Raw genomic sequence first — 26,751 nt, forward strand, 5'->3', positions numbered from 1 at the left:
AAATGAAAATGTTCCCAAACATCTGTATCTCTTCCTTCCACTTCTTAAAAGCCTCAGATCATAAGGTTGTTGTTTAATAAAATCCAGTTTGACCCTAGACAAGAGGCTAGGATGCTTAGTGGACTGTTGCGTGTGCTTATGTTGTGGCAGGCCATAGTTGTTCGTTCATTCATTGTTAGGTGGCCCATGGTGCATCCTAGACACAAGGGGGAGCTGGCCTACTACTATTACTTCAGGAACTCTATGGGAACCTTTTAAACAGCACGGTTTCTAGTGAGCTCGTTCTTAAAAACCAAACGAAAAAAACATCCCCAGGAAGCTGTAGGACCTCCACGCGTACGTTAATACCCAGGCTACAGACTTCACGCACTTAAAAGACTTGCTGGGACAACAATGTTTTCCTGAAAAATGCACATGTTCGGCACGAGGTGCATACCACACTGAATTCATGACCTTACGCTTAACACCACACATGTTGGAAGGAAATCACTTTATTCTATTCATAAACAATAACATTACAACAGCTTGTTCAAGGAGCCTGAACATCTGCCTAGCCCCAAATTCAATTCAGTGAGTTTCCACACAGCAAAGATGCCCTCTTCCACCACAATGCTGCACCAAGGGAGCTCTTCAAAGCAGACAACAGGCTGACCTTGTGGCTTTACGGTTAAACGGTCACTATCAATTACACTGCTATGCTAAAGTAACTTGGTCAAGAAACTTGATTTTCTACCTTCATCCTGAACTTCTTGATTAGAGCAGCCCTGCAAAAAAGAAAAGGCAAGTTAGAAGAGCATTAGCACACGTCTACTCAGCCCAGTAAGCTCCCGAGGGCGCTGGTTTCATTCTTTGGCTTCTGAAGGCGTCCTGTGACCAACACAACTCCTGCCCTGTGCCTCATTGTGCGGGAAGACAGTGAGCTGCTTGTGTGTCTCTGGGGAACAAGCGCCAAGGCAGAAACTTTCATGACTAGCCTTGGTCGCAAGTTAGACTTCTGATAAACCTGAACGTGCAATCTCCTAATCCCACAGTTCAGACATCTGAAAGCGAGAAGTTAATTCTCCCTAATTTCCCAACCTGAATACAGGTGGAAGATGAACGTCACATTTGAATGGATGTGATTTCTTAACTTGGCAAGAAATCACAGAAAAACCAAACTGACTGCCAGCATCCCAAAGAGCTTAGTTTAGCAGCACCCTGCCAAGGGACCTACTGGACTGTCCTTCAATAAAACCTGAAGAAGATCAACAAATTCTCAGCTTGTATGTTCACTGCTGGCAAAAATGTCCTCACTTATATTCATGGTCCATATATTAGATCATAAGATTTGACACACTGATTTATATCTGCATGGCAGAGAATAAAACATAGTCAATTTCTGGACTAGTTTCTTCTCCAAGAATGAAAAGATGCAGGAATTTGGCACCATGATGAAGACGCCAAGTCTACATTCTATATCAACATGCCTGGGTTCAAGCCCCGGCTTTGCTGGACCCTTGCCACCCAAGTGGGAGGAAAGACTGGACCTCAGCTTGCTCCGGCACTGGCTACTGCAGGCATCTGAGGAGTGAAGTCTTGGAAGATCGCTCCCTGTCTCTTTCAAATAAAGGCAAATAAATTCTCTAAAAAGAAATTATTTCCCTCAAATTTATTAACAGACACAGCGTGAAAAAGAATATGACTGCAAACTGAGCAGACACAAGCTTGGGAAACCACCTACCATTTGCAATTCTGCACTGCCTCAGGACTTCGTTGAACCCCTCGCAGAGCTTGACATCACTCTGGCTCTGGGCACACTCCAGAAACTGCTTTATCTCATAGGAGCACGGGCCAAACTCCTGCTGCTGTGCCGCGTGGGCTCCCTGGGGCTCCTGCCAAGGCACAACAGAAACACGAAAATCACCCACCTGGGCAAGGAACAGTATCCACCATCTCTGAGGTTAACTGTGGAAGTATGACTAGACAAATGCAAATTAACACGAAAACCAGAAAAAAAACGTCAAGGTAGCAAAAAAGGAAGCTTAAGCAAAATTCCAGGGGAAATCAAGTCAACAGAAGATGCAAGGTGGAAAGGTTATCTGGGCATCTCCAGGTTAAACATTTCAGTGAAGTTCTATGGAGCAAAAACAGGACAACAGAAACATGGGTGATTTCCATGCCCCGCACAGGGCAGACTCCAGCTCATACAGACGGTTCCTACAACATAATGAAATTACAAACACTCCAACATAGCCCTGAAAAGAAAACAGCCCCCCGATCTTACCTGGTAAGTGATGTCGGGCCTGGCGGGCTCAACGTTACTCCCTCCACTGAAACCTCCAGTGATAGCATGACCCAGTGTGTGCCCCACGGCGGAGCCCACGGCCACACCGGCCGCGGTGGTGGCCATCTGGGCCATGAGGCCTGGCTGTCGGGGTGCGGCTGCGGGCGTGCCAACTGCAGATGGTGGAGCTGTTGCTGGCGGCTGCGCTGCTGCGGCTGGCCTCGGAGCAGCTCTCATCGGAGGAGCCCGGCTTGAAAGAAAACATAAAACATTAACTTGCCATTTTCCCCTGTGGAAAGTACCGACTTCAACACTTGATCACGAAATACGTTTCAAGGTATTCAATATAATTGACTAAACAGAAATGCTTACTACAACACACATACAAGAATCTCAAGGAAAACAAGTTGCAGAAACTACTCGCACGATTTTTTTTAGCTTTTTATTACAGCTGTAAGTACCAAGTATATGTTTTATAATGTTTTTTTTCCTGCTGTTCCAAGCTTTTCTGTATATTCTTCTAGAAGCTATCAGCTATTCTATTTAACATTTACATGCATATTTATTGTTACAAGTCTATATGTTACAAATATGTAACTTCGTAACATATAGATTTATAACATTATATACACACACATATATATGTAACATTAAGAGTCAAAAGGCCTGGCGCAATAGTGTAGAGGTTCAAGTCCTCGCCTTGAACGCACCGGGATCCTATATGGGTGCCAGTTCTAATCCCAGCAGCCCTGCTTCCATCCAGCTTGTGGCCTGGGAAAGCAGTCGAGGATGGCCCAAAGCCTTGGGACCCTGCACCCGTGTGGGAGACCTGGGAGAGGCTCCTGGCTTTGGATTGGCTCAGCCTTTGCAGCTGCTTGGGGAGTGAATCATCGGATGGAAATTCTTCCTCTCTGTCTTTCTTCCCTGTATATCTCCCTTTCCAATAAAAAAATACATAAATCTTACCAAAAAAAGTCACAAAGATTCTTAGTTAAATTATCACAATACCACATAGCTACAACCCACAATGGACTACTGTCAGTGCTGGGAGTGTAACTGAACAAAACCCTGCTTCCACAGACCTCCACAGATCATGAAAACGTCACACCCTTACATGTCAAAGAAATTAAAGCCAGGGAGTAAATTGTGGGATGTTGCGATTCTAGAATTACCAAAGGTCTCATTCAGCTGTCTGAACTAAAAGTGAAAGACGGTCACCTGGGAAAACAATCTACTCCGTTCCTTCGCCGTACAGAACAGAAAACTAGGCCATCTGAACGACTGTACTCGCTGATTTCACCAGTGCGTCCAACACTGTTTTTCAAAAAAAAATAACGGGAAAGGCAACGCCTCGCGTGGGGAGCTCGTCACTGCCTCCCGGCGGCTAGACTGAGTCAGGAGCCGGAGGCGAGCACTGAACCCGGGCCCTCGGGCACCGGAAGCGGGTGTCGGACGCGCTAAGCCACAGCCCGCGCTCCCTGCCCATCTCGAATACTGCCTCGGGTGCCCTTCTCCCCAGCAAGATTACGTCAATAGGCTGCGACTTGGCTTCCAGCCACAAGCTTATACAACGTCTTCCCGTTCAGGAGACGGCTTCCTTCGCTGCGGCCGCGCCGTCCGGCCACGACCCACCCCGGCCTAGCCGCCGACTCGCTCCCCGCGCCGGGAGCACCCAGGGACAGGCTCACCTGGCCGGAGGCGGCATGCGGGAGGTGCGGCTTCGGCTTCCGCGCGGCATCGTCACGGCTGCACGGCTCGGCGTCCGCGACACTGAGCAGCCCGGCCGCTTCTGCCAAGGAGAACGGAAGGCGGGGGGCGGCGCCGGCCGCCGCGCCCACCAATCAGCGCCCAGAAAGACTCTGATTCGCTAGCGCATCTGCGGCCCCTGAAGATCATTGGAAGAACAGGCCCTCACGACAGAGCCTCGTCATGCGCAATGACGTCATGAACCCCGCGTCTGGGCTCTTTCTCTAACCGGAAGTTCCTCTATTTGCTCTGCAAACTTTGTCCTCCGGTGCTACAGTGAGTCAGGCAGTTTGCTTCCTAGGCCAAGGAGACCCTGCGTCCTTCAGCCATTTGTGTTATTGTAACTCAACCTTGAACGTGAGTCACATTTTTGGCTTGACTGCCAGGGGACTTTGAACATGGTACTTGAGCAGTTAGTTTTCTTAGTCGTAGTGTGGCCATAGAATATGAATTGGAGGAAAGTTTTAGGCAAGGCTTGATTGACAGGACGGAGGACTTTGATTTATGCTTCTCTCCGTGGCTGTAGTCCCCAGTAATAACGACCTAGGCTTAGGGTTTTCAGTCCCTTTTCTTGTATGTCGTAGAGTTTGTGTCCAGAATTGAGAAGGCATCTGTGCAAGGGTAATTCAACCAGATTGTACAGAATGGCTAATGTAGGCAGTCAGCTCCATGTGTTAGCAGCCCTCTTGGGAGGTAACCACCGTATTGCCTCGTAGGTAATTCTGGAGGTAATCCCAGTCAAAATGAAACTATGCTTCTTACTTCCAATTGTGTGCCAGAATCCTATCATAATGTCTGGAACAGATCATGAATATGAGTATTTCTTGAAAAAGTCTTATGTGCATTCCAGTTAGCTCTGCACCGGCTTTCTCTATAGTCCTTTCCGTGACTTATGGCATAGGGATCCATTGTCTTAGCTGCCCCAGACCACCTTCCCAATAATTTATCTTACGTTTGTGCTCTCTCATGGATCCTATGGTAGTGCTGCCTTTGAGGGTTTCTCACTGTACACGGGCTTCTTCAGAAACAGCATCAGATAAAACAAGAAACTGATGTTCCATTGAAATAAACTTGGCCTAAACTAGCCTCTGTATATAACTGATGAAGCTTGGCCCAGAGTGACTTTCCATGTATGTTAGATCTGCTGACCACCCAAAACAGAAAATACCAGCCAAGTACAAACAGGCCTTTATTATGCAAAGAAAAGTCCGTTCCTGAGCAGGAGAGGAAAGGACCGGAAGTGGGAAAGGCAAGCTGGATAGTGGAGAAAGGTTTTATACTGCCTCTGGCAGGGGTGCTGACATCAGCCCTGCTTGGGTCCTGATAGGACAAGAATGTAGGCCTTTGTCCATCATTGGCCCATATGTGGTCTTGGCTGCCTTTGGGGCATTCCAGATCTCTGGCTGAGGTCACTGTGGTGTCCACCCACTTTCTGTAACTGCGGTAACTATCAGTGTCTAGTGACCTATACCCTAACTTAGGTGGTAGGTGGCTAGGTAGGTATTAGCCTTGTGCCTGTGGAAAGGCCCAAAGAAAATGAGACTAATGGTCTGATAGCAGCTGTTAAAGTCCTTGGAGGATGTGGGGGAATTCCACATCCACATAGCACTCCACCCAGCAGTTTCCCAGAAAAGGGAGGAGAGAAGGAGAAATCGAATTGTGGGGGCGGCACACCTTATTCATAAATCTCTAGTCTGAATTTAGTCTGCGCTCTGAATCCTTCACTGATATATACCTTCAGGTATATTCTCTTCATTTTCAATTTTTGCCACCCCACTTACCACTACTGGCTTCTTACAGTGATAGGGCTGGGGCACATCCTTCCAGCTAGTCTGCAGAACCACCTGGAGAGGGCAAGATATGGGAATGAGAGTGGGCCTAATCGGGAAACTGTGGGCATCTCTCCAATGGGCTGCAGCTCCCACTGGCAAGCATGAGAATCAAGCCTGGGGCGGGGGGAGATTTTTTAAACAGGCGGTGGCACCCACCGGCATGTGGGATGGGTAGTGGGGTTGGTTGGGTTGAACTAGGCTCCAGTGCCCATTGATGTATACAAGAACCAAATGAAATGCAGGGCAGACTGGACCAGTCTGCTGCACATACTGGCATGTGCAGGAGCCAGGGTGGGGGGCAGGCCTGGTAAAGGTTATTGGGAGTTTCTCCGACTAGGCTGCAAGCTCCTGCTGGTGTATGTGAGGGCCAAGTGTGTGGTGGGCTGGGTTGCTCTGGGCCACATAGTGTCCATTGGTTTACATAAGAGACAGCTGGAGACAGAAGTGACCCAGCAATTACAATCACCAGTATGTGTAGATTGATGTGTGTGATGTACAGAGCCAGACCCTGTACTGGCAAGCACACACAAGTTAGCTGGGATCACTTCAGATGAGGTTTCTTTGGTGGACTCAGAACTCCAACCATGAGAATTGCAGGATTTGTGGTCTGACCATGGAGTGTACGTGTCAGGACTGGGCCTCCTCAGTGGCTTAGACACAGCAGTGGATGGCATACCTATGGAGGATATGACAGTCCACTGGAGCCCACAGAGGACATCTGGTACCACAGCAGAGGAAGGAGGGCACAACAAATTGGTCAACTACCTGAGCCAAGTGTTGACAGCAAATATCAGGGCAAGGGGAGACTCTTAAGGTGGACTGTGTCAGCCTATGGACCTTGGCAAGATTTGCTCATCCTTGGATCAGCAAGACTGAAATTTCAGAACTGTCAAAACCACTTGGGCAGAACCCTCAGAGCATACACCACATTGGGGGGAGACCGTGGGTTGATGCTGGGTCACCATTCCCCATCCCTGGGTGCTGTTTGAGAGGCTGGGTGTGGCTTCTCCCCTTATCTCACCGCTCCCCCCAGAAACAGGAGGAAGAAAAAGAAAATTTAGAAGCAATGGTCTCACCCACTTTCCCCTAATCCTCGACCCTTCCCACCCTAGTCAACTATGTAAACATCATCAAAAATAAAAGTTGGGAAAAAAAAAAAAAAAAACCAGTAGAGTGAGCCAAGGCAGTGCAGCTGGACCAGAGCGGAATCATCTGAGACTGAGCTGAAGTGGGCCACGGTCCGACCAGGAAGGTTTTGGATTTCTTTTTCGAACATTTATTTATTTTTATTGCAAAGTCAGATATAGAGAGAGGAGGAGAGACAGAGAGGAAGATCTCCCATCCGATGGTTCACTCTCCAAGCAACCGCAAAGGCCGGTGCTGTGCCAATACGAAGCCAGGAGCCAGCAACTTCCTCTAGGATCTCCCACATGGATGCAAGGTCCCAAGGCTTTGGGCCGTCCTCGACTCCTTTTCCCAGGTCACAAGCAGGGAGCTGGTTGGGAAGTGGAGCTTCCGGGATTAGAACCAGTGCCCATATGGGATCCCAGTTTTTTCAAGGCGAGAACTTCAGCTGCTAGGCTACCGCGTTGGGCTCTGGATTTTTTAAGGGTTTATTTATTTATTTGAAAGGGAGAGAAGAGAAAGAAAGAGGGCATCCATGTCCGTCTGCTGGCTCACTTCCCAGATGGCCACACAGCTAGAGCTGGGACTGTCCGAAGCCAGGGGCCAGGGTCACGTGTGGGTTCAGGGACCCAAGCACTTGCACCATTCTCCACCAGGCACATCATCAGGAAGCTAGATGGGAAGTGGAACAGCCAAGACTTGAACCAGTTCCCGGATACGATACCACCATTGCAGGCAGTTGCTTTACCCAAGTCACAGTACCAATACTCGGATTTCATAATAAAAGCAGCTATCAGCATATTTGAAGGACACAAAAGGAGTGACATCCAGGGTTTTGCTATTTTTTAAAAATGTATTTTATTTGAATGTCAAAATTATAGGGAGGGGAAGAGACGGAGAGATCTTCCATCGGCTGATTTAATCCCCAAATACGCACAATGGCTGGGGCTAGGAGAGAAGGTTGGAAACAAAAGTCTGGGTTAACAAGTATAGAATCTGAGGTAAGAGGCACGTGCAGCCACAACAGCCAAACTTGAGCCAATCCGAAGCCAGAAGCCAGGAGCTTCTTCCGGGTCTCCCACACGGGTGCAGGGTCTCAAGGCTTTGGGCCGTCCTCGACTGCCTTCCCAGGCTACAAGCAGGGAGCTGGATGGGAAGTGAAGCAGCCGGGATACAAACTGGTGCCCATTTGGGATTTCAGAGGTTGGAGGACAGAGCCATTGTACCAGGCCCCTCTCCATTGCTGATCCAGTTCCCTGTTAGCTTGATGGAAGATGAGTCTCCTGGGGCTGGCACTGTGGTATCCTGGGTTAAGCAGCTGCCTGCATCCCACACGGACAGCAGTTCAGGTCCCCACTGCTCTATTTAATGCACCTGGGCAAGCAGGGCAGACAGTCCAAGTGTGTGGGCCCCTGCCACCCATGTGGGAGACCTGGCTAGGGTTCCTCGTTTCAAGTTGGCCCTGCCTGGTTGTTAGGCCATTTGGGCAATGAACCAGCAGATGGAAGTCTTCTCTGTATAACTCTGCCTTTCAAATAATAAATAAATCTTTTTCTTTTTTTTTTTTTTTCCTTAGTTGAGATTTATTTATTTATTTATTTTTTATAATCTATTTTATTGTGTTGTTGTTGACAATCTTTTCATAGTTAATTACAGTTAAAGAAAGAAAAAAGAAAAAAAAAAGGTTCAGGGGGATAGGGAAGTGGGCAACACTATTATGTCCATATTATTTCCATCCTGTATCTGAGGTAAAGGAGGATATTGAGGGAGAAAAATAAATCTTTTTCAAAAAGTAAGTTTCCTGTAAAATTCTCCATTTTCCAAAAAATTGCTAAGATGCAGCATGGTTTGCACGTAACACGTTTACCATAAACCGCAGGAAAATTATGGATTAAAAAAGTTAAAATTTAAAAAGATGTATTCGTTCAAAAGGCAAAGACAGAGGGTGCAACAGGTGTGAATGGGTGGGGAGACACCTCTCATCCCTAGATGGATTTCCCAAATGCGTACGGCCAGGGCTATTTCAGGTCAAAGCCAGGGGCCATGAACTTCATCCTGTCCTCCCTGTGGATGGCTGGAGCCCAGGTGCTGACGCCATGCCTTAACAGTCAGCTGGGTTAGAACATAAACAACAGGGACTCCACCTTGCTTTCCATTCTGGAGTGTGTCCCATGCAGCAGCTACGGAAACAGCTACTTCTTTTTTTTTATTATTAATTATTTTGCATTATGTGACAGTTTCATAGGCTCTGGGAATCCCCCCACCCCTCCTCCTCCCCTCCCCCCTGGTGGATTCCTCCACCTTGATGCAGTATTACAGTTCAAATTCAATCAAGATTCTTTCCTTGCAAACATATACCAAGCATAGAGTCCAGCTACTTATTGTCCAGATGGGTTGAACAGTTTCTTGGGGAGACCATTTCTGGTCTGAAGTTAGAGCTGGTAGAATATCATCCCAGTCAATTAAGAGTCCCAATATAACATCAACAGCAATTTGCAATATTATGGAATTGACATGGTTTTGGGTAACCAGTATGTTGAAAAAAAAAAAAAAAAAGCAAGTTCTTAACCACAACCTATTATTAGCTCATTGATATTTCAATTTTAGTTTATATTCAGGACCGGCTGCTATATACCTTAAAATGGCTATAAGGTACCATTCAGCTGTCTCGTGTCTATTTCATTTTAGTATTTAGCCATTTGTTGTGTTGAAGTATAATTTTGCTGATCTTGGCAGATTTTAGGATAATCTAGACTGGCTTGTAACTCTAACAAGACATTTGTCGACAATTAAGGTGCAGAACATTTTTTTTTTGGGGGGGGGTGTGCAGGAAAATCCTCAACACCATGGTGAGGAGTGACTAATCTTCGTGTCCCACCCAACGAGGCATGAGCCAATCCACGCCAGCTCGGAAACAGCTACTTCTGTGTTACAGGCAAGAGTCGGAGTGCCTGGTCTACTGCGAAGTTGATGCAATCGTGGTCTCTGTGCCTGGCGAATGCCTTCTCTACACTGGGCACGCACGGCACCAGACTGCGGCATCAGAACCTAGCAACTGTGCCACACACACACTTTTATAACAAGCAAACAGTAAACCTTCAGTGGAACCTGTGACACTGAGGCAGAAATGCGGAATAAATTCCCAGCACTCATCTCATTCATCTTGGTGATCTCTATGCTTAAGAACCCAAGCATTTGTGGGCCTTAAACGAATTCATACAGTAACTGGGGAAGCGGAGGACGGACGAGTTAAAACTCCATGCTTGCTGTCCTTTTAATGAAAAAAATCCTAAAAAGGCATATCCACCTGGATGTTACTTAACAATCAACTAGTAGGAGAAAGACAGTGAAACAGCAAAGTTAAGCGACGTTGAAAAGCTGCCGACCAACATGGATTTTTTTTTTTTCTCCCTTCAGGACCACAGCTGACAGTTGGAATCCAATAAAATACTCTCATGAAGTCCTTCGGGTATTCTGTAAATAATAATAAAAAAATACAGACAAAAAAAAAATCAGTTATTTCTCAAACCTAGTACCAGCGCCCCCCAGACCCGTCTCCCACCCAAGTAGCAAAAACTAAAAAGCAAGGCAGCTTTAGCCTTCCACCTGCACTCAGCCTCCCAGCTCTGGGGCGCAGGGGATGCGGGGCGGCTCAGGCCAGGCGGGTGCGCGGCCGCGGCTTCAGCTGGCGCTGCCGGCGCTTGCGCTGCCCATTGAAAAGCCGCTGCGCGATCTTGCGCTCGTGGCCGGCCGGCAGCGGCCGCTGGCTGCGCAGCTGCTGCTCCCGCCGCGTGCGGCCCTTGCTGCGTCCCGCCCCACGGGCCGGGAAATCGCGCAGATAGTAGTAGTCGAGGCAGTCGTCAGGTTCCTCTTCGAGGCTCGCCGGCGGCCGGGCCCGAGCCGGGATTCGAACTGGTAGCCCCGTAACCCGCTCCATGGTGCCCGGCCGCCTGGCTGGCTGCCTGCTCGTTCTCACGCGCCCGCGCGGAGGGAGCAGGGCAGGCCCGCCCCGAGCTCCCATTGGCTGTGCTGCAGGGAGGGCGGGGCACGAGGACGTCACAGAGCGGCGACTCCTGCGTTGCAGCAGTGCGCTGCTGTGGCGGAGGCCCGAGAGTGGCCCGGACGGTCCTTCCGTCTGTGGTGACTCTGCGGTTTGTTGTTCGTCCGAAACGGCGAATTCTCCGAATGTCCACCCAGGAGAGACCCATTAATAAACAGGGAAGACCGTGCCTCCCTCCGGGAAACGTCTAGCCGCCCCCAGACGTTTCGTCGGGCTATTTCCTGACGAGAGAAAGTGCTCGAAAATGAAGTGAAAAATGCAGCATCTAAAGGAAAAAGTCCGTTTTCTCTTAAGAATGTGTGTTCATGTCTAGGAAAAGGCTGAAATTCACCCCGTGCCTTGAAGTGCTGTCCCCGAGCCCTGTCGCCCTCCTCCGCAGGCCCCGAGGTGCCGGGCGCCGTCAGTCCGCCTGTAGGTGACAGGATGGCGGGGAAGGTGCGCTCCCGGGCGGCCAGGCCGACTCCCGGGTCTGATTACCCAATTAAAGGGACGGTGAAGAAGGCCTTGTTTGGCCAGCGCAGGTGATTCTCATCCCGCAAAAACTGCAGCTTCTTCTCTCGGGATTTTTAAAAAAATCAAAAATAATTTTTTAAAATCTCAAAAAAAAATTTTTTTTTTCGCTCCGCTCTTCTACTGGGTTTCTTGCAGTTATTTCATGCTCCTTGGAGGAGTGGCCTACATACCTGGCTGCTAGGGCAATCTTGATGATTCCTTAAATGAACAAGGCCCAGGGGAGTGTCTTTAATAAGACGCAGAAGGAATTTTTACTTCCACCTACATAGATGTCTTGTTCTCTGTGTCAGTGACCCCGACGTAATCTCTTAAAAATTTATTTCAGAAAAGTCATGATACTAAATCAACAATAAAAAGAAAAATAGAAATTTACAGAGTCTGAAGTTAAATGACATGTTACTGGATATGACAGTATCCATTACACAGCTACTATACATCCCCTTAAATGAAGAGCCACAAAATAAAATCAACATCTGGGAGAAAAAAGAAATTAACAACATCAAGAAGTTAAATAACATGCTATTAAATGACTAATGTGTAGCTGAAGAAATGAAAATCAAGAACCTTTTTTTTTTTTAAAAAAAGATTTATATATTTTTGTTGGAAAGGCAGATTTATAGAGAGAAGAAGAAACAGAAAGATCTCCCATCTGTTGGTTCACTCCCCAAGTGGCCACAACGGCCCAAGTTGAGCCAATCTGAAGCCAGGAGTCCGCTACTGGATCTACCATGTGGGTGCAGGGTCCCAAGGCCTTGGGCTGCCCTGGACTGCTTTCCCAGGCCACAAGCAGGGAGCTGGAAGGGAAGTGAATCAGCCGGGATATGAGCCGGCACCCCTAAGGGATCCCAGCGCATGCAAGGTGAGAACTTTAGCCATTAGGCTATCGTGACGCCCAATTTTCTAATGCAATCATTCTTTTCCACATCTCATTAGCTAGAATTCTTTCCCCATGTGAATTAAAACTATATGGTTATCCTGAAATTCACTTTCAGAGGAAAGGCAGAAAAAGGGTGTAATTCTTACTTTTTTTTGGAAAGATTTATTTATTTTATTACAAAGTGAGATATACAGAGAGGAGAAGAAACAGAGAAGAAGATCTTCCTTTCAATGATTCACTCCCCAAGTGAGCGGAACGGCTGGTGCTGTGCCGATCCGATGCCGGGAACCAGGAACCTCTTCCGGGTCTCCCACGCGGGTGCAGGGTCCCAAAGCTTTGGGCCGACCTTGACTGCTTTCCCAGGCCACAAGCAGGGAGCTGGATGGGAAGTGGAGCGGCAGGGATTAGAACTGGCGCCCATATGGGATCCCGGTGCGTTCAAGGCGAGGACTTTAGCAGCTAGGCCACAAGTGGTGAGCTGTCTCCGGGCTGCCAGTGCGCCATGTGGCGCCAGGCTCTGCCTGCTGGCCGCCCGGCCGCTCTGGGGTTTTGGTTCTTTGAATCGCTGCTTAGGTAGCTCCAGGTTGATCCCACTGTGCCTCTGGGATCTGAGTCAATCCTAAAGATTCCCAATGCCAGTAACTCTTCCTTTGAAGAACTTGTAATCACTTAATGCTGAGCACCGAATACCAGTTCATGCAAAAGCTAAGGATCAGGGCTTGTCCAGCAGGATATCCTATTACCTGACATGATGATGGAGATCAGCAGATGGTCACATTAGGCAGGCCATAACACTAACTAGTACTTGAGAACCATATCCGGGGGTAGATTCTGTGGGGGATGTGTGGGCCACACCCCTCTTCACGCAAACAGATAGTTGCTGCTGTCCCACCAGAGGTGAGCCCATAATTCCCCTATAGAATCTGTTCCCATATCCTGGTTCTGGCGGGTATTGTGGCTCAGTCTGACATGGCCCATGCCCTGCTCTGACACAACAAGCAGCAAATGTGGTCTAACCCAGCCAACCATACCCCGCCCCCCAGCTCCAACTTTAAAAAAAAAAATTTATGGGAAAGTCGTTATACAGAGAGGAGGAGAGACAGAGAGGATCTTCTGTCCAATGATTCACTCCCCAAATGATCACAACAGCTGGAGCTGCAGGATCTGAGGCCAGGAGCCAGGACCCGTGGGTCCCAAAGCTTTGGGCTGTCCTCCACTGCTTTCCCAGACAGCTCACCACTTGTACATGGTGGCTGGAGTCGGGATCTGAGCAAGACACCCTGTCCTGAGGCCCTCCAGCAGCCAGGAGGCTGGTGGAAGTTTAAACCCCCAGGCCCAAGGTCGTGCCCCTCCCCAATCCCATTCACCACCCAGTCACGGAGACCTCCCCCCGTCCCCGCATACTCACCCCGAAAGGAGCAGCCCCCGAACCCAGGCAGGCCCAGCGACAGCTCACCATGTACACATGGTGGCTGGAGTTGGGATCCGATCAAGATGCCCTGTCCTGAGGCCCACCAGCAGCAATTGCCATTTTCTTTTTCTTTTTCTATATTGCTCTTTCCATAATAGTCATGCTAATTGTGTGAAGCAATATCTCACTGTGATTTTTATTTGTGATTTTGTGTCCCATCATTTATTGAATTAACTGAGTTTTGTACATTGAACCATCCTTGTTTTGTGACTTGGTCATAATGCCTGTACTAGAATTATTTTGATGTGTTGTCTAGTTTGATTTGCTAAAACATTGCTGAGTATAAACTCTTTGTTTTTGACCCTTCATGCTAAGAAACAACAGGGCATCCAGCCCTGAGTGACTTGACCCACATAGAGCCCTAGGATGCAGGCAGGTGGCACTGTTCACTCCCAGGTGGTCTATGAAGCCGTCTGTGCTCCTAGCTGAGCATTCTGCAGCAGTGGTCCAGTCCATGGGAAGCAGCGAGGTGGCATGTTTTTAGAAATTTCTCAGGAGAATCAAGATGGCGGAATAGGGTGAGGACACGTTTAAACAGACGGAGAAACATTAGCCAGGGTGAAGAAGAGAGGGCATATTCCAAGAAACAGGAAAGGACAGACTAATGGCAGAGGGGCACCTGCAGACTAATGGACACAGGAAAGCAGTGGAGACAATGGTGTGGTGTGGCAGTGACCTGATATGTCAGTGGCATTCAGGAAGTGATGACCTGAGCTCCACCAGCTGCCGGAACTCCACCAGCAACCAGGTGGGAAGGGGAGTTGACCGGACACTCAGGAGGTGAACCCAAAGAACTTCCAATCCTCTTGAAGCTGGGAACCAGGAACTCCACCCAGGTCTCCCACAAGGGAGGCAGGGACTCACCCATTTGAATCATCACCTGCTACTTTTCAGATTATGCTTTAGCTAGAAACTGGGATCAGAAGCGGAGCCAGGGCTTGACCCTTGGCACTCTGATGTGGGGAGTCCAGAATTCCAACAGCCATCCTAGCTACTGAGCCAAATGCCCACCTGCCATTGTTTTATGTTGCCCTTAATAAGTAGCTGATACCATTTAAGACTCTAAAGGCATTTTGAACCTTTCCCCTCACAGATACATGCATAATGAGAGTCTTCTGACATTTATAGTAGAGTCTGCATTTGTGGTTTGATGGCAGGACTGACCCCCTACACTGGTAACTTCACTGCTGGGTCTTCAAAAGCCACCAACCCAGCTAGTAACTGGGCCTACCAGGTCACCCACCACCCCATCTCAGTGCTCTCTCTTCTCTCCTCGTCAACATTGGTTATTCTCAGAAAGCAAAGATGACTTGCCGTCCTTCACTTTCTTGCGAAAGCTTTATGGATACAGGATGCATATATCCTGCGACATATTCATTAAAAGGGTGAGAACACCAAATCTACCCTATCATATAGATAATTCAGGATCTTGCCGATAGCTATCACCTGGCTTCAAGACAACTACTGAGCGAGTCATCTGTGTTTTGTCTCACTGCCACAGGAAGTCTAGAAGAAAATAGGGTTGTCTTTTTGTATTCTTTGCTTCATTAACTGAGAGGCCTCTATGTTCTGAGTTTCGATTCCCAGCTTCTGAGGATCACAAAGCACACTTTTTTAATTTATCATTTTCTTTTTTTTAAAGATTTATTTATTTTTATTGGAAAGACAGATATATATAGACAGAGGGGAGGAGAGACAGAAATATCTACTGTTGATTCACTCCCCAGTTGGCCGCAACGGCCAGTGTGGCGCCGATCTGAAGCCAGGAGCTCTTCTGGGTCTCCCATGCAGGTGCAGGGGTCCCAAGGTTTTGGGCCGTCCTCGACTGTTTTCCCAGGCCACAAGCAGGGAGCTGGACAGGAAGCGGGGCTCCCGGGATTAGAACTGGCAACCATATGGGATCCTGGCACATGTAAAGCGAGGACTTTAGCCGCTAGGCCATGGCGCTTGGCCCAGTTTATCATTTTCATCTACTTGTAACACAGAGGTCGGAGAGAATCTTTCACCCACTAATTCACTTCCTAAATACCTCCAGAAGCTACCAGGCAAGGCTGGGCCTAGCTTAAGCCCAGAGTCCAAACTTCAAGTCCTCCACCTTGCACGAGGTTGAATGGGAAGCAGAGGATGTAAGCGTGGAACCAGGTACCCAGATGTGGGATGCAGATGTCTGAACCAGCAGTTTAACCTGATGTACTGGACTACCACGCCCCCCTGCTCACACAACAGATTTTGTGCAAAGGCACGAGAAGAGGAAGTGGGGGTAGGATGGTTGGATAAAATACAGGATGCCTGGTTAAATTCGTATTTCAGGGTTTCAAATAAACACAAAGCATGTTTTAGGATGAGTGTTTTCTCCCTCTCTCCAAATGATTTGTATATTTGAAATACAAATTAAATTGTGAGTCCAGAATCTGTAACTTTTTGGAAAGATTTATTTATTAATTGGAAAGGCAGAATGACAGGGAAGTAGGAAGGGGAGAGGAAAGAGAGATGGAGAGACAGATTCCAAGTGGCTGCAGCAGTTAGAGCTGGGCCACGCTGAAGCCAAGAACCTGGCACTCCAAGTCGGCCACGTGGATGCAGGGGCCCAGGTACTTGGGTCTTCACCTATTGCCTTCCCTGGGCACACTAGCAGGAAGCTGGGGAAGAAGTGGAGCTGGCAGGACTTTAACCTGTGCTCTTACAGTTGCCAGCACCTCAAGCGGAGATTTAAGCTGTTGCACTACAAAGCTGGCTCCCAGGTTTATAACTTCTTCCTTTTTTAAAAAATGTATTTCTTTTTATTGGAAAGGCAGATACACAGAGAGGAAGAGAGACAGAGAGGAAGATCTTTTGTCTGATGATTCACTCTCCTGATGACCGCAATGGCCGGTGTGGCGCCGATCCAAAGCCAGGAGCCAGGAATTTCTTCCAGGTCTCCCATGCAGGTGCAGGGTCCCAAGGCTTTGGGCTGTCCTTGACTGCTTTCCCAGGCCACAGGCAGGGAGCTGGATGGGAAGTGGGGCTGCCAGGATTAGAACCGGCGCCCATATGGGATCGCGACGCATTCAAGGCGAGGACTTCAGCTGCTAGGCCACTGCGCTGGGCCCCTAGATTTGTAATTTCTGAATCTGACAACCCTAAGTGGAGGGTTTAATCCACAGAACCAGGCACCCTTTTCCTGCTTGCCTTGCCTGCTACAAGTACAGATCAGTTCAGAGACTTATCTTTAAGGTGAAAGACACAGAGCTGGTACATCGGGGAGGGAGAGAGTTGGACATGGTCTCTGAGGCTGGATTCAGTGAGGGTTTGGTGCCTGTGCTTTATGCTCTAACGTGCCTAAGAAAGTCCAGTGCAGTTCAAAGGATGTCAGTGGTGTAGGTATTGTGGAAGTGGAATGCAGAGCCTGGCGGCTGGGGAGCCATGCTGATTAACGCCCTTGCCAATGACCCTAGGTTTCTGGGTGACCAGGGGAGAAGGGCAGCAGAGGCAAAAGGATGTGTGTGGTATGTTTGAAGTGCTTATGTAAGTGGTAGCTGCTGTAACAGTGCACTAGCTGTTTGAGAGGGGGAGGGGAGAGAGTAGCATGTCTATGTGCTGATTCACTTCCCAGAGGCCTGCAACAGTTCCAGTCAGGGACCAAAGCTGTAAGCTGGGCACTCAGTCCAGGACTCTCGCGTGAGCTTCAGGAACTCAGGCACTTGGCACCATCAGCCACTGCCTTCCACGCTCCGCAGCAGCAGGAGGCATCGAGAGCAGGATATTGAACACAGCTAGCACTGAGCCCCGTGCTTGCCCCGAGGTGAACAAGATAATACTCACCTGTGCTTCTGCCAAAAAAAAAATCTCTTAAGGTCCATAAATCTGTTTATGTAGAAAATCCACAAACAGATCTGTTTCCTTTTGTGTTCATATAGCCGTCACAAAATCCCTGTAACACCAATTTCCACTGTCCAAATTACAAGGGGCAAAAGGCATACTGTGTGGGCCCCACATTAACATCACAGTAGCATCAAGGATGGTTTTAGCTCAGGTACTGTTTGTTTGCTGGACTTGTTTTCATTTGAATTTAAAGGCAGAGAGACCAAGAAAAGATCTTCCCTCTCCTACTTCATTCCCCAAATGTCCATAGCAGCTTAGCTTGGACCAAGCTGAACCAGGAGCCGGAAATTCCAGATGTCCCATGTGCATGACAGGGACCCAAGTATTTGACTCATTGCCATTGCTTCCTGGGTTGCACATTAGCAGGAAGCTCAAATTGAAAGTGGTGCTGGGACTCAGACCCGGGCATTCCAGCATGAGTTGTGGGCATTCCAAGCAGCATCTTCACACCTGTGCCACCTACCTGTTCTTGTTCAGAGTTTTAGAATACTAATCCTCACAGTATTTTAATACAGCTGGAGAATCCCTTGCAGGTACATGACCTGCAGCATTCAATTTACTCAACTTGATCTCCAAATGATTATCGACTCAAGTAACCCCTGTACCTCTGCAGCTGCCATTTGGAACATGGCAGATTTTTTTTAAGTATTTATTTGTTTATTTGAAAGATAGAGACATATTTCCATCCACTGGTTCGTTTCCCCAAATGGCCTTAAAGGCCAGGCTGGGCCAAGCCATCAGCAGGTGTTTGGAATTGCTGCTTAGTCTCCACTGGGTGGCAGGGATGTTTTCATGTGCATTGGCAGGAATGCTGGGTCAGGAGCAGGGGAGTTAGGGTGTGAACGAGCTTCCGAATGGGATATGGGCATCGCAAGTGGTGTCTGCAGCAGCTGTGCAATACCCACTCAGACGATCTTACTTTAAAATCGATTAGCAATCTTAATTCTGTCTGCATCCTATTTTTTTTTGTTCCCATGTATCATAGTGTAACTATGTGTGGACAAGAACATTCAAGGGTAGCGGCATTATCTACCTACTGTAGTGACTAGTTTATGTCAAATACTGAGCTAAAGCACTCGGGAATTAAGCCTGAGTATCTTTATTCTCCCTAATATTCCTGTTTTGGGAACAGCACATCATGTCTCAGGCTCTTGAGAGTTTGGGGAGCCAAGGAGGGCTTCTAGGAGGAGGTGATGCCAAGGAAGATAGAGGATAGGTGAGCAGAAGCTATCCAGCTAGATAGTAGAGATTTCAGGGACCCCTCTCTATGATGTACTCCAGAACAAGGCCAGCATCATGTCATAGCAGGTAAAGCTGCCTCCTGCAAAACCAGCGTCCCATGTGGTTGCCACTTCACGTCCTAGCTTCTCTACTCCAATTCAGCTCTTTGCTAACATCCTGGAAAAAAAAAAAACTGGGACATGGACCAACTCATATTCCTGCTACCCAGAGCTGGAAGAGGCTCTTGGTTCCTGGCTTTAGCTTGGCCATTGCAACTAACCAGGGAATGAACCAGCAGATGGAAGAGCTCTCTGTCCCTTTCTGTAAATGATTTTCAAATAATTAAATACATGTAAAACATACTTGAGGCTCAGTGAAGGGTGTGGAGGCATTCCAGGTGCAGACAATGAAGCTGATTTGTATCCTAGGCAGGGCAGGGACTATCAGGAAACCTGGATTTGGGGGTCAGCATTGTGGCACAGGGGGTTGAATCACTGCCTATGGTGCTGGCATCCTATGGAGCACAGTTTCAAGTCCCTGCTGCCAGACTTCCAATGCAACTCCCTGCTAAGGTACCTAGAAAGGCAGCGGAATATAGCTCAGGTGTTTGGATCCCTGCTACTCACATGAAAAACAATGATGAAGCTGTTGGCTCCTGGCTTCAGCCTGGACCAGTCCTGGCTGTTGCAGCCAACTGGGTAGTATACCAACAAATGGAAGATTCTCTTTCCTTCCATCCCTGTCCCTTTCAAAGAAATAAAATAATTTTTTTTACAACATTGAAATTAAAAAAGAAGTTTGGATTTTATCTCCATAGCAAGAAGGAGCTGTTCCAATGAGGGGAGCGATATGAGCAGATTCATGGATTGGAGCCAAGCCATGACTCAGGCTGCCGCGTGGGGCAGGCCTGGTAGGAGCAGATGGCTTAGTGGGTGTGTGGGGAACCTGAACAGGGGAACACACTGAATCCAGGGAAGGCCTTCAAAATAGAAGAAACGTGAGCAGGCTCAGTGCTGGTGGGTGTTGCGAGTTGACCAAACCTATCCCAGAAATGAGTCAGGAGCAGACTCTTAGAAGCTCAGGAGGCTTGAGTCACTGGCCTGCGCTGACCGCTGAACTGTCCATTCCGCTACATGTGGAAGGAGGAAGCAGCCCCGATCGGCCATGTTCAGGGGTTCTTAAGCAATGGTCGTCCGGTCAACTAAGAGAACACTGGCATATGATGTGAATCACTCAACCAAGCAAGCTTACATCAGCATACAATGCAAATAAGCCAATCAACTGCAGTTGTATACTGAAAGCAATAAATTCATCATCGTGTGATACATGGAGCACGCTAGAAATTAGTCCTCTGGAATTTCCTGGAAACCGGAAGCTGTTGGGCCTTGAACGCACCGGGATCCCATATGGGCAGCGGTTCTAATCCCGGCAGCACCACTTCCCTTCCAGCTCTCTGCTTGTGGCCTGGGAAAGCAGTTGAGGGTGGTCCAAAGCTTTGGGACCCTGCACGTGCGTGGGAGACCCAGAAGAGCTATTGCGGCCACTTGGGGAATGAATCATCAGATGGAAGATCCTCCTCTTTGTATATCCGCCTTTCCAATAAAAATAAATAAATCTTTAAAAAAAAAAAAAAGTAAGATCTCATCCTGGAATGAGATAAACACTCTCACTTCTCTTTGGGGACTCTCCGAGAACCCAAGGTTATGGAGTGGGTGAGGTTATGGACCTGTCCCAGAAGACCTTAAGCTGACTGCCACCTTTTTCCATTGTGTGGGCTGTCACAGCGCGGAGGAATTGGAAAAGGGGGTTGGGCCAAAGAGTTGGAAAAGGCGTGGTGAGGTTCCATTAAAGGCAGGGACAGAGGAGTCCAGAGTGGGGACTCACCCTTTTCTTAAAACAAGAGCCGAAGAGGAAAGCTAAAACATGGGGTGGTGTGGAGATCCAATACCAACACATCACACGAGTTGGGTCTGATGGCTTCAGAGTTTTTGTGAACTGGAAGGTGGGAAGGAGGCACAGGTGCCTGGAGTTAGGAACAAGAGGAACAAGAGAAGCACCTGGCTAGAGATGGTCACTCTCACCTCTGGACCTATGAGGGTGACTATCATATTAGTGACCCTGATTGTGTGGGTAACAGAAATCTTTCTCTAGCCCTTCTCCGACCGTGTCTGCAAATCTGGAGGGACAAGCGTCCTCTGGCATTTACCTTCCTCTCTTCTCTCTGGCCTCCTTTTCAGGGCAGGTGGCTCTGTGCCATGAACCAGCAGTTTTCATCGGCCTGTTTGTCCATCCATCCAGATGGGTGTTTGAAGTGTTGCCTCAGCCCCGAGTCACGTTATGAGGCGTGGTCAGTAGGGGGCGCTGGAGCGACGATGCGAGAGAAGGGTTTTTCCTGCTGCTTGCAGCGTGCTGGCCTCCACTGGCAGGGACCTGCTCTAGCCCCAGGTTCCTGCCGTGCAGCTGTTGAGCATCCCCGGATGGCCAGCGACTTTCCCCAGCACCTGCCCAGGGGGCTCCGTAGTGGAGCACAGCAGTGAGACAACCCTGCCCCAACAGCTCCAGGTTTCCAGGAAATTCCAGAGGACTAATTTCTAACATGCTGCATATATCATGCCATGATGACTTTATTGCTTTCCCTGAAGAGGTGAGGATCTCAACCTAGGGACAGGAGCTGTTGTTTAGTCCTGCTAGTCCTGTTTTTTTTTTTTTTTTTTTTTTTTTTAACATTCTCTTTACTCTGCATGAGGTAGTTCTTTATTATGCCAATTTCCTGTTATGATGAATAACGTTAACTTCACCTGTGTAAACTTCCATGTGGCTTTACGTCTTCTGGTCGGATCCTTGACAGATACAGAATTGATGCTAGGAAACAGATGTGCAACAATGGGATTGGAGGGATAGGTTTGAGCTTCCTGTCCGTGGGCAGTGGCATGCTGGTAATTTATAACACAGAGTGACCTCCTCATTAATCAGGGTTCTCCTTGTGGAGTGTAACGAAATGCCAGCTGAGTCACACGTACTGGAAGTTTGCGTGGCTGCTACACTTCTCAGTTATGACACCAGGAATGACTGTGAAAACTGTGCTGTGTAAGCTGAGCACTTACAGAGAGAAAAAAATGACTAGCTCTGGTCTCTCTCACCTCAGCTCACGGTCTGAGGACCAGACATCATCCATGGCAGTTCCCCAAACGTTCTTATTCAAGATAGAAGACACGGTTCAAGTATAGGGCCAAAGCTGCAATGCAGCAGGTAAAACAGCCACCTGCAATGCCAGCATTCCATCTGGGTAACAATTCATGTCCCGGATGTTCCACTTCTTTTTTCATATATATATATATATATATATATATATATATATATATATATATATATGAAAAATATACACACACGTATTTACTCTGCATGAAGTAGTTCCTTATCATCTATCTATCTATCTATCTGATCTTTACATAGTTGATTAGGGCTCAAGGGCTACAGGAAAGTGGGTAAGACCATCGTGTCCACCAGTCTCTTTTTTCCTTCCTGTATCTGGGGAAGGGGAGAGACAAAGGGAGAAGCCACACCCAGCCTCCCACCCATCCCAGGGTCCCCGATGAGGGGTATGCTCTGAGGGCACTGCTCAAGTGGCTTCGATAGTTCAACTGTTCTGAGTTGCTGCTGACTCACCATCCCAAGCACGATGAAATCTCATCAGAATCCACTGGCTGACACAGTCCACCTTAGCATCTCCGATTGGCCAGATTTGCCAACACTCGGCTGGGGTAGTTGATCAATTTGTTCTGTCCTCTGTTGTGGTGCCAGGTGTCCTACGCAGGCTCCAGTGTACTGCCAATTCTCCTGTGCACCTGGGTACGCTGTCCACTGCTCCGTCTGAGCCACTGAGGAGGCTCAGTTTGACACGTGCACCGCGTGACTGTTCCGCTTCTGATCTAGCTCCCTGCGATGACTTGGTAAGGTAGTGGTACATGGCCCAAATGCTTAGGTCCCTGCTACCCGTGGGCTTTCTCTCTCTCACATGCAGCAACTCTGACTTTCAAATGAATAATTTGGTTTTTTTTCTTTTTTATTATTATTATTAATTATATTTCTTTTTGATGATAGTTGATTAGGGTGATAAGGGCCAAGGGCTACAGGAAGGTGGGTGGGATCACCATTTCCACCTTCTCTTTTTTTTCCTTCCTGTATCTGGGGGAAAGGGGGAGACAATAAATAATCTGAAAAAGAAATTCAAGGACAATGTCAGGGTGAGGGTTCCCGAATTGCAATGACGGTAGCATTTGGGCTCACCGAGTCTCTCAGGTGAACGTCAAATCAGGATAGATTGGGATCCTGCAACTTGGAAAGGGAACATATTTCTGGATCCCAATGGAACTTGCCATTGCTCTTGGAGGTTGAACAGTGAAAGGGTTGAATTCATTTATTGCCTGTCAGTCCCAAGCTGGCTACCGTGGGTCCCAGCTTTTTGCCTCCACGCCATCACAGTTGTGTTGGTATCTCTGTGAGGCCACATTGATGCCCAGTGCTCAGTGGCCTTCCAAGCCAAGCCAGCACTCTGCTTGCACGCTTCTCCCACAGTGTTTCACATGGCAAGCACCCTCTGCCATTCTGGGGCTTCACTCAGCATCACACCACCAGGGATTCCAACCCTGAAATCCACCAGGACCTTACACCTCTTTCATCTTGCAAACCTGCAGAACTCAAACCACTGGCCTAGAAGTTAGACACCTGTGGAGTGTGAAGACACAGGCGCTAGAAGTTAAGAGGGCAGAGGTTGAAGAGGTCAAAGGGCAGGTATGAAACATTCCTGCACAACCAGCTGAGATAATAACAACACACTCGAGAAGGGACAAATGTAGCAAGCAAATTAAAAGAACTGGGAAGGTCAGTTAGGGAATGACAATGGCCACAAGACTGGTTGTAACATGAGGGGTAGGCCTGGAGCAACTGTCCCCTTTTAAGTTAGGGCGATTGTTACCAAATGGACATCAAAATCGAAGAAGTAAACTTGATTTTCTTTTTCAAAACTTTACTTCTTTTCATTGCAAAGGCAGATTTACAGAGAGGAGAGACAGAGAAAAAGGTCTTCCATTCAAGACACATTCCCCAAATGGCCGCAATGGCCGAAGCAGAGATGTTCTAAAGCCAGGAGCTTCTTCCAGATCTCCCATGCGGGTGCAGGGTCCCAAGACTTTGTGCCATTCTCCACTGACTTCCCAGACTACAGGCAGGGAGCTGGATGGGAAGTGGAGCACCCAGACACAAACTGGAGCCCATATGAGATGTCACACTTGCAGGTGGAGAATTAGCCAGTTGAGCCATTGTGCCAGCCCCAAAGAAGTGTACTTGAACCTGCAATATTTCCTCAGTTTTGATTCGCTGTCTATGGTCCATGAGGTTACTCCCAGTAAGGGATATGCCTCTCACCCATGCCTTTTGTGTTGAAGAATTCTGCCAATTTCTCAGGACCACCCTCTGCATTGTTCTTTGTCTCTCTCTCTTTCTTTTCCACTCTGCTACTTATATACATAAATAAAAAAAGCCAGCATGATGGAGATGCCAATGCCATTGTCTGCTGCTGTCAGGAGTCACATGACGGCCAGTGAAATTTGGGGCTGCTGTGGCCTCTGAAGGCCAGGCAGTCTGGAACTGACCGTGGGCAATCCCAGGATTTTTCCTGAAAGGGTTCTGCCCTAGAAGGTATTGGATACCGTATTTGTACTCCCAGGCCTCTGATGAGACTGTGATGTGGTTGGCAGAGAGAGCTGCTTTGAAGATCCCTGCAGCGCCTTGGGTCTTTCTCCCATTGCCTTGCTCATTCCTGCGTCCTGCACTAACTTCTTTAGCAAGTGCTTTCTCTCCTGCGCCCTCTCAAAATGCATGATTTATCCCTTCTTTTGTCAGGCTGCAATTTTTTTTTTTTAGATATTTCTTCCCTGCTCCCAACTCTCACTGTGAAACAGCTGCAGCCCACGGCACCTTGAAATCTCCACACAGACTGGTCCATCATCTTTCACTTCAACCTCCCATGATGTCTCAGGACAGGAACAAGACAAATCCAGCTTCTTTGTGACAGAGGAGCAGGGGCGGCTGGTAGTGCATTTCTTAATATCATCCTCACTTCCCTCTGAAACCTTACCAGCCGCCCACGTCCAGCAGCTTCTGGTTTTTTAAGCCCTTATCACCGTTACCCATAAGGTTCTGCTTACAGCAACCCAGGCTAACTGGTCTGTTCCTCCAGAACCTTCTAGCCTTTTTTTAAAAAAACCAAATCATTTGCAAAAGCTCCTTCACATCTTCAAGTGGAGTTAATGGCAAGAATGGTGCTTCTCTGGTACCAAGCTGTGATTGGGCATTCCCTTTTGTCTGGCATTGGCTGAGGGCAGAGACTGGCAACGGTGAGGTGCACAGTTCTTGGATTCATGCAAGAAAACAATTCAAGGAGGAGCCATATTAGAAGGGGAACGGGAAGCAGGAGTTACTGAAAGAGACGATCAATGCTCAGAAGTCAGTGCAACAACCTCTCTTCACAAAGAAAGAAGGCCTGTTCTCCAAGCAAAGTTGTGTAGGGAGTGATGCCTTGGGCAGGGGCTAGTTGAGTATTCAACCAGAGTGGAGTTCAGGCAGGACTTGACCACTTCCCTCCCTAGTCCCATTTTGGGGGCTCGCGTCATCTCCTGGAAGGTATCAAGGCAACGTGTGCATGATGGGCAGTGAGGTTCAGCAACAAGATGAGAATGATGGGCTGAGGTTGCAGGCAAGTTGGAACATTTCCAGCCAGTGCACTTGGAAGGGGTGGCACTCTGGTGTGCCCAGGTGCCACTGGTACCCTTTAGTTGCTCCTTGCTTCCTCCCTGCCTGCATCAGAACAAACATGGTGAGCCGAGATAGAGCCAGCAGAAAGCTGGGTGCATTTACAGCCAACCTTCCAGGCAGAATGACCTTCTAAGGACACAACCTCAGTGTCCTAAGTACCTCCCACTGGGCCCATCTCATAGACACCATAGTTTGAGCCAGTCGCCACCTTTAATCCATAAGCCATTAGGACAAGATGCTAGGGTTTGATCATCTGCCTAGGTTGGGGAGCCAAATGTTCTCTACACCATGACGGGCCTTTAAGCAGGTGTTCTCTCTGTCTCTGTCTCTGTCTAAGATTTCATTTTTTTAATTGCAAAGTCAGATATACAGAAAGGAAGAGAGACAGAGAGTGTTAAACCGCGGGGGTTTAACAGGTGTGGGCCCCAGGAGTCGCCACCCGAAAGCTCCCAATAACCAGGTCAGAGGCTGCAATAGCAAGAGGAATTTTATTGACGTTCGCGGACGGGCCCCACTCCTCTGACAGAGTGAGAGCCCCGATGTCCAGGGGTACAGACATTTTATACTGCGAGCTCAGCACACCTGCCGGGTTTGGTACAAATTTTATGACCTTAGTCTGGCGCCAGCTCAGGGTCCTCCAGCCTCATTTCCTCGGACTAAGGAATTTACTTATCAGGAGATAGAAACTTAGGCCTTCTTCCCATTGTCAGGCCCAGCATGGCCATTCCCCTACTTTTTATTTGATCTCGCCAAGCAGGATACAGAAGCAGAAAAAGCATTAGCCCTACTTTTCTCTTTCAAGAGGAAGACCTTCCATCTGATGATTCACTCCCCAAGTGACCACAGGAGCCAGAGCTGAGCTGATCTGAAGCCAGGAGCCAGGAACTACTTCCGGATCTGCCATGCGGTTGCAGGGTCCTAAGGCTTTGGGCCACCCTCAACTGCTTTCCCAGGCCACAAGCAGGGAGT

General features: G+C 48.3%; 2 protein-coding genes and 1 long non-coding RNA gene across 4 annotated transcripts in view; 1 reads left to right on the forward strand and 2 right to left on the reverse strand.

Annotated features, from left to right (window-relative positions):
* Positions 1-471: 471 nt before the first annotated feature.
* CHCHD2 (coiled-coil-helix-coiled-coil-helix domain containing 2) lies at positions 472-4,101 on the reverse strand. Its single transcript, XM_004599414.3, has 4 exons — positions 3,952-4,101; positions 2,264-2,513; positions 1,721-1,871; positions 472-764 (listed from the first exon to the last, which is right to left on the reverse strand). Exons 1-4 carry the CDS (start codon positions 3,999-4,001, stop codon positions 754-756), a joined length of 462 nt encoding a protein of 153 aa, XP_004599471.2. The 5' UTR covers positions 4,002-4,101; the 3' UTR covers positions 472-753.
* A 141-nt stretch (positions 4,102-4,242) lies between these two features.
* LOC131483254 (uncharacterized) overlaps positions 4,243-26,751 on the forward strand; it is a 53,066-nt gene continuing 30,557 nt past the window's right edge. For both annotated transcript variants that reach the window (XR_009247601.1, XR_009247600.1), the window contains exon 1: positions 4,243-4,366. This is a non-coding gene — a long non-coding RNA (uncharacterized LOC131483254). The remainder of the gene's footprint in view (positions 4,367-26,751) is intronic.
* NUPR2 (nuclear protein 2, transcriptional regulator) lies at positions 10,599-10,992 on the reverse strand. The gene has a single exon (XM_004599413.2). It carries the CDS (start codon positions 10,985-10,987, stop codon positions 10,619-10,621), a length of 369 nt encoding a protein of 122 aa, XP_004599470.2. The 5' UTR covers positions 10,988-10,992; the 3' UTR covers positions 10,599-10,618.

This window comes from Ochotona princeps, chromosome 24 (genome assembly GCF_030435755.1).
Source record: "Ochotona princeps isolate mOchPri1 chromosome 24, mOchPri1.hap1, whole genome shotgun sequence".
Taxonomy (NCBI): Eukaryota; Metazoa; Chordata; class Mammalia; order Lagomorpha; family Ochotonidae; genus Ochotona; species Ochotona princeps.

Excerpts from the sequence above, each read along its gene's own strand:
- CHCHD2 (XM_004599414.3), bottom strand. The coding sequence starts at position 4,001 with ATGCCGCGCGGAAGCCGAAGCCGCACCTCCCGCATGCCGCCTCCGGCC. Across the intron at positions 2,514-3,951 it reads CGCATGCCGCCTCCGGCCAG|CCGGGCTCCTCCGATGAGAG; the intron begins GTGAGCCTGTCC and ends TTTTCTTTCAAG. Across the intron at positions 1,872-2,263 it reads GGCCCGACATCACTTACCAG|GAGCCCCAGGGAGCCCACGC; the intron begins GTAAGATCGGGG and ends GTGCCTTGGCAG.
- NUPR2 (XM_004599413.2), bottom strand. The coding sequence starts at position 10,987 with ATGGGAGCTCGGGGCGGGCCTGCCCTGCTCCCTCCGCGCGGGCGCGTG.